Consider the following 7,695-nt stretch of genomic DNA (forward strand, 5'->3'; position numbering starts at 1 on the left):
CCAAGAACGGGAGTCCTGGAGGATAAAACAATAACAACCCCCCCAATATTAATATCAAGGTAAAGCACATGAAGTTATACTCACTGCACGTAGCGGTGACGAGCTGCCTGCTCCCCACAGCTCTGGGAGCACCACAGCTCCAGCGAAGCCAGGCAGAGGAGGACAGGCGGGACCCCCAGGGATGGTGGCCATCGAGGAGGGCCCCTCCCCAGCAAACTTCCAGTTTATAGCAAGTGTGGCAGTGGTGGTCTGGGACACTTCTGCTGGCCTGCATGGCTCAGCTGCCCTGGCTTTCGCTCCTCCTCGCTTCAGTACCTGGCTGACTCGAAACTGCTGAAGACCTTGGTTGCTGCTGAAGACCTTGATCGCTATGGAGACCCACATACCACGGCTGGTCACCAGCGAAAACAAAGCGTCTTATCAACTTTGCAGCACCCAGTTCAGTGCAAACAGCCTTTTCAAAAGTGCAGCTTTCCCAAATCAAATGGATTCTTTGGTTCTGTCCTAGTGAAACCAGGACAAAAAGGTGCGATTTTTCCCCAGAAATTCTGCTGGAATGAGCATTAAACTGAGAGACACTGAACTCTTTTATTTCGAGGTCTTTAATTTCATAGTCTGGTAAAAACCAGGTACCTTTAGAAATGTGTTTTATGATACTTAATTTCATCATTTATTCTAGTTTGAGAACACTTGTTTGGGATAGTTTTGCCAAAGTTTCTTTTAAAAGCAGGGGAGGAGCGTGTGGTGGGGGGGGAGTAGAGGGCTGCAGACAGTCGCGTCTCCAAATGAACAAGTGCAGTGAGCTGGAAGATAGCGCATTCTGTAAAAGCAGCCCCGTCACACAACAGAAAAATCTGGTTACTCCTTTTGAAAATAATGCTTTTTCCCTCCACTTTTATTCCAGCATCTGCTCAACACTTAACACAGAAAAAAAGTTCAGTTGCAACGTCAGAAAGTACTGTTCAGAGAACAGGTAAATGTTGCTCTGGGGAAGCAGAACACAGGTGAACAAACTCCCGCTGGTTGTAACCGGGAATGCATTTATTTCAACACGGTCACGAATGTGCCTGGGGGCTGGGGGGGTGTTGTTCATGCTTTCGGGATTGCTTTTCTGTGTTAGATACTTCGTGCTTGAGGAGTCTCCAAAGCCTTGTTGGAGATTCAGTGTGGGATCAAGTGAAGGAAATCAAAAAATCAGCGGGGCAGTTTTCAGATGCTCAGTTGTAAGCTGGAGGGGCTGGATGCGTAATGATCAGTTTGTTGTGTTTGAGTTTTGGGAGATCTGTTAAGAGCGAATAGGAATTTTTCATTTATATGGGACAGTTGTGAAAATATTTTCAAAACCCATGCTGGGAACGTAAGCTTTAGAGTTATAATCCTTTTTTTTCCTGCTCAGCTTTTAACGAACCCTCGGCAGTGTTTCAAGGATGGAGCCTTGGCAGATGACTTTTTGTTGTTGCCATCTATTCTCGTGGTGTTTCACCATCAGTCCTGTGGTGGTTTTAAAAAGTGATTTCTGAGATGAGTAGGGAAATGGATAGACGTGGACTTGCACACGGGAAATGCCACTCTCCATCTATTTGTCACCTATAACAAGATTAGGAGGAGAAGTTTCAGGAAGTAAAAATTGTACTAAATTGCTTTCTTTGAACTTCCACTTAAACAAGGACGTTCGTGCACCCTGTTGATTCGTCTCTGACTCATTGCCCCTGTGCTGAGGGGGCCGTATTAGGGAGCTCCTGCTGGAGGGGGAAGCACTGACATTACCGATTTTTACTCTTGAATATCCTCCCTGTTCAAATTTTGGAAGAAAAGTAACTCTCTCCTTATGTTGCTGAGTCTATTTTTCTTCTGTTACAAAGACGTGTTTTTCCCAGATGGAGCTATAGACCCTGACACTGAAGAGTCTGATGTTCCAACGATACAAATTGTAAGGGGTATTTATCGTAAGGGGACAGAAATTACCGGCTTTATTACTTTTTCTTTTTTACACCTTTATTCCTTGTGCACACTCTGGCAAACTTTGGGTGCTAAAATGATCTTAAAGCAAAGCCACAGATTTGTCCTCTGCTGTCCCAAAGACTGCTGGTGTCCAAGGGTGGAGGGTGAACCCCACCAGCAAGTGGACAGGGCGTCATCACCCGACACAGTGGTACCTTAGGGTAAGCCCTGAGCCAGCAGCAGTTTCTCACGAGAGGGGCTGTGTAGATCCTCCCTCTCCACAAAGTTGGATATCTGGTGGATATGGGGAGAATGGAAAGATGGAAAGTAAAAAGATGCGTTCATGACGCAAAGGAGAGAGCTGCTTGTCATGGTGAAGACTCGAAGAGACCCTCAACTGTGTCCACAAAACCACAGAGGGAGCGAGGGGAGGGGGGCAGGCAGGGCAGAGCTCTGCACAGCGTCTCCCGAGAGACTTGCTTCCAATTCAGTGGCCGTGTGACTGGGCTTCAGAAGAAGTTTGCCTTCGTATTAGGTGTTGCTGTGAGAGGGGATTGGGTTAAGAGAAAATTTCACATGCATAACAGATCCAGATTAGTATTTTTAAGGTTTTAAACTATAAAACCTAGAAGTTATAGACAAAATAAACTGTCTAAAGCGGAGGGTAAGGAAGGAGTGCAGCCCCTGTGAGGGGTTTCTCTCCTTTTCAGGAGAGGGAGGGCTCTGTTCCAGGGCTCGCTGTCTCAGCTGGTGCAGAGCCCAGCCAGGCAGCGCGCGCTGCTGCGGGGTTGTGCAGGGTGCGTCTGCTGGCTGGCCCTTGGGGGAAGCGGGGTGTGAGAGGAGCTTGTGCTTCAGACCTAGTCCGTAACGAGGGCATGTGAGGCAGTGGTGCCGTGTCAGCGGGTACGTACTGCTACAGCAGGCTTTAAAATTGTCTTTTTCTCTTGTAGAACTTGAAACAAATGCTCCAGTAGTTGCTGGTCAAAGGTAAGGAGATTAGTTTGTGTAGCCTGAGAATAGGTAGAGCTTTCATGGGAGGAAGTCCCTTTCTCTTTGCTTCGGGTGCTCAACTTCTGCTACTGCTTTTCATTTTCTTGTCCATACCCCTGCTGTCCTGCTAAGAATCGGGGCTAGCGAATGTTCCAAAGCACTGCTGAATGCAGAACGTCAGGTAACCTTCCCGACTCTGCCTTCGTGCTTTGGGTGCTGTTTTCTCTTTCCCCTTCAGGTGTCATGGAAGGGTCTTGGTGGTTCCACTGTTCGATATTTTCTGAAAACAAAACTAAACCCCCCCAAAGTCTGCAGCTTAGCTGGGCTGAATTTCTATTTTCTCAAGTCTTTCTGAAGTTCGTTCTGCCTTCGTGACTGTTTTCTCCAGATTTCCTTTGTGTTTGCTTGTTGACACTAGGCCAAAACCTGATGGGAAAGTCAGGCAGAAACTTCATCTTGTCCCAATTACACATTCAGTAATTAAAAGATCAATTTTCAAATGGTTGAGTTCTGCCAGAAGAAAATATGCTTTCCGAGATCTGTTTCAGTTAGATTCTAAATGCAGCAGGCTCTCAAACTCAGGCTAGGCAGCTGGAATGACAGGCCTTCGTACGGGTTTTGGATGACTGCTGGCACGGCTGGCTGGGTTTGTGACGCTGCCCTCGTCGGTGGAATGACCCCTCAGGCAGGGCAGGAGGTGCAGTTCCCTCCTGTGGTTCATCAGGAACCCAGCCGGCTTCGTTTGTAGAGGTAACACAACCCACTCGCTCAGCCCAGGAGCGTCTCTGAGCTGAGTGTTTAACTGTATTCACCGGCACGTGGACGGGGACCTTTCTAGCTGTAACAAAGGTGAACTGAAACTTCATGGCAAGTTTTTTGTAGGGTAGAATTTTTCTAAAATGCTGAAGGTGCGACACGTGGCAGAGAGGCAGATTCTCCAAGTGTCCTTGTGTGACCATTCTCCAGCTCGTTCAGCACATCCAGTTACCACCAGTGCATCTCTGGATTTTTCTGAGCAAGACCAGAAAAGAAGGGAAGTTTTCAGGCAAACTGTGAACCTAGTGATGGCTGATAGAGTGGTCAGCTCTGAGCTCCTGGAGACAAAGGTCATACAGTACAGACCTCAGAGGAACCTTGCAGCCTACAAAGTGCTAGAAGCATTTTTACTTGGCCAACTCAATTTCCCCCTCTAAAAGGGGAGAAGCGATGGGTTGGTTCCTGTGAGACAACCCAAGCTCTGGATGAGCCACTGGAATCTGTAAAAATTACCTGCAGTAACTGAACTTCAGCTGATGCTGCCTGTTGGCTTCCCTCCGGGGGTCCTCTGCCAGGAGATGGCTGCTGTTCCAGCTGCCCGGGTCACTTAGCAGAGGACCAACCAGTTCGTGCCCTGTCGGGGGCATTTGGGGTATAAATGCCCCCAACACTGCCTGGCGGGGAAGGACAGTTCCATATTTATTTTGTATCTGAGGCAATCCACGTGCTGCCCTGTTCTCTGCTGTATGTTTCCTTGCTTGGGAATGTCTGTCTCCCCCATCACTGCCAAACCCTGCGATTTCAGGTGCCTGTCACTTAAACCGACAAGGATTTGTAGTAGCTTTTCCTCTCCAAGCAGGGCGCTCTAGCGGAACCTCTAACGCTCAGCTCTGCTCTGGGTGTTCTCAGTCACTCTCTGGTTAAGGCGCCTTCCTTGACATCTTGCAAGTGTTGCCCATGAAATGAGTTTTCTTTCCCTTTTTCCTTTATCAGCAGAATAATTTATTTGATTAATGACTTACCTTTGAATTCACAGGAGAGAAGTTTAGCTCAATCTTAAGATCGAGTTTCTTGAGCTCAATCTTAAGATCGAGTTTCTTGAGCTCAATCTTAAGAAACCACGTAGTTGTTGGAAATTGTCTGGCATTGGTGTGTTAAGGCAAAACCACTCAAACCTCAGCATGAGTTTACAGGGTGAAAAATGACAAAATAAAGGAGGACTTTAATTCCCAAATGTAGCACTGCAGTTATTGTCTTAGTGACAAGAAACACAGATTTCCACGCTACCTAAAATTATTTTTTATAGCAGAAAAAGCTTTCTGTTATAAAAAAATTTCTAAATTCAAGCTTTAAAGCTTGAAGAAAGTTTGAAATAAACCTTTAAGCTTTTTAATGTGGATGAATGGAGTGAGGCTTTTTCGTATAAACAAAAGCCATTGTACCCGCTGGAGGGCTCGTAATTCCTGCTCGTGTTCCTCTGCAATGTCAACTCTGCGCTCCCGCACCGCAGCGGTCTCTAATGTAACCTGTTTGCTTTTCCTAGACTTCAGTAATGGTGGCACCTGTGGAAAACAGAGCAGACAATTTATAGTGCATCTAATTTCTTGGTCTTCTAATGTTGAAAATACTCTCTTTGAGGACTTCTCAATTCTGTATCCTCTGATAATTTTTAATAGAAACGGACTATACTCTGGCTTACTCAGGTCATTCTTCATCTGATAAAACTTCTCTAGCATTTCATATCTTCAGTGCTAATAGTCCGGAACTGGTACCTGTGTTGGTCCATCCTCCAGCTTGTCTGAGTTGCATAGAAAAACATAATCCTTCTTACACTTCATCAGAAATATTTTGTCCCACTTTATTAGTAATGAGACAAAAGAGAATTGTGAAAAGTCTAAAACTCCAAACAGAAGAAATTCAAGAACAGAGGATTCTGCCGCTTCTCAGGACACTGTAGAGAATGGACAGCGCAAGAGGTCCTCCAGACCAGCATCCGCATCCGGCACCGCAAAAGGTAAAATGCGCAGCCGTCCTGTCTCTGGAGAGGGCAGGAGGTAACCTGCTTCCCCAGTAATAACCCTCCAGTACCTGCCTCCTTACGGTGCTTTACACCTCGTGAATGTCGGGTGCTTGTAACTCCCGTTCCAATGGCTTAGGCACAGGTTGGTGTTGAAGTACGTGCCGACAACTGTACCGGCAGTTAATCCTGGGTGAATTCCCCGTGGTTCAGTTTGTGGACCCTGTTGTCTGCAGTACTCACCAGCGGAGTGTTCCGCAGGCTGGCCTGGCTGAAGCTGAGTTCTCTGGGCAGAAACGTGTTGCCATTAAAAGGACGGTACTCAAGTAAAAACGTGACGTTTTTCTTTCCTGAAGCCTCAAAGACCCAAGACAAGTGCTTCAGTCTTCCCAAGTGCACGGTCAGCTCTTGTGAAGCCAAATGCTGTGGTTCAGGCACGCTTCGGAGGCTGCCGGAGCATCGAGGAGTGCTGTGTGCTAGCACTGAGCCTCAGCTGTTCTTTCCGAGAGCGTGCGAAATCCCAAAGGTGCAGATGCTGACCGGGCATTGGCAGCTGCTGACGTGCCTTATTTCCAGCAGCATCCGTGTGACACACACGGTCAGTACCGGAGCGCACAGCCCATGGGGCACCTCTGCATTTCTGAGGCTGTGTCAGCTTCTTATGTGTAAGGGTCAGAAAAATTCCGAATGATGAAAAGTTGTGCGAGAGAGACTGTCAGGAGGCAACATTCAACCGATATTTTAAATATAAGATAGAGAACAAAGAGGTATTAACATAAAATTATTATAAAAGGAAGTCAAGTGGATTCACCAACCATTTTCCACACTGAAGGTGCTCACATTTGGTGGTAAGAATATTTGCATTTAGGAGTTTCAGAGAAGACTCCCAGCTGTATGTAGTTGTGCAGTGAGTCTCGAAGGTTACACAGAGGGACCTGTACACTCTGCACTTCTGTGGCTGCTGAATTTAATTAAATTTACTTCTTGTGGCAGGATTGTGCAGAATAATCTCGGTCTGTATTGTAAAAATAAATTATCTTTCGTGACTGTGAGGAAGAGTTTGAAAAATGTGAAGCCAATGTAAATCGATGTGGTGATACCTTCCTGAGTTTGAGGGGATTGAAACGTATGACCTGCCCCGCATACTGTAATGAATAAACCTAAAGATGACAACCAGTGGCACGTCAAATTTGGGAAATGGGTGAACAGGAAAGTACATCCAGTTGAACTGACACCAGAACCCACTGAGGGGCTTTGTACCGGCTGTGTTAGTCATTTCCCTCTGTAAGCAACATCACTGCTTCTAAAACATGCAGCTGAGACTGCCCCAGGAGCTGAGGGGTTTGCTTGAAAAGGTGGGGCCGGCTTAGCCTGTAGTAGCCTGGGCTTCGACAACCTTCCCTCTGTGCAGGCAACTGCCTCCGTCCAGGCTGTAGAGAAGATGAGCGAGATGACTCTTGTGGAAGAGCCAGGCTGGAGGGTCAGGAAGGCAGCTGGAGAAGCGCCTGCCTGACGCGGGGTTTGCCTCCTCTGTTCTGCGTGTTTAGTAGTGAATCACAGCTTAGCAAAGCACTTTGGTTTTGTCTGGCCTCCTCCTCGACATCTGCAGTGACACCACGTGTGTTGCAAGAGACTCGCTAATCGCTGTTAGAGAGAGCACGGTGCTGGGAGAAGGTACCTCCTGAGACAGAGGCTGATGGCAGCCCTCATCCAGACGGCAGCTAGGGAAAACTGAACCCCAGCGGGGAGAGAGAAGTGGGCTTTGACCAGCTCGTGCAGGAGTTCCCTGGCTCCGCATCGGGAAGGAGGCGGCAGAAGGGTGACTGTGAGCAAGGAGTCAGCCCAGCACCGCAGGTACGCAGCACCCTTCGGTGCGCACGTTTGGGTAGAAGTGGGCGAGGGAGCTGCTGGTGGTGCTCCCGAGGGCCTGGGACAGGCAGCGACCGCTGCTGACCGCTGCCCTGCCGGCTCTCCCAGCCGAGGGGCCCCAC

The 7,695-nt window shown here is 47.8% G+C and overlaps 1 protein-coding gene across 1 annotated transcript in view; it reads left to right on the plus strand.

The window, feature by feature from the left end:
• Nucleotides 1–904: 904 nt before the first annotated feature.
• The window catches only part of LOC104498372 (nuclear receptor coactivator 6-like), a gene marked incomplete at its 5' end in the record, with an annotated part of 8,635 nt that continues 1,844 nt past the window's right edge, over nt 905–7,695 (plus strand). The window contains 3 exons of the mRNA XM_010141732.1: nt 905–973; nt 2,892–2,928; nt 5,553–5,701. Coding sequence (XP_010140034.1) covers nt 905–973; nt 2,892–2,928; nt 5,553–5,701 — 255 coding nt within the window. The remainder of the gene's footprint in view (nt 974–2,891; nt 2,929–5,552; nt 5,702–7,695) is intronic.

Source organism: Buceros rhinoceros, unplaced genomic scaffold, assembly GCF_000710305.1.
Source record: "Buceros rhinoceros silvestris isolate BGI_N320 unplaced genomic scaffold, ASM71030v1 scaffold42858, whole genome shotgun sequence".
NCBI lineage: Eukaryota > Metazoa > Chordata > Aves > Bucerotiformes > Bucerotidae > Buceros > Buceros rhinoceros.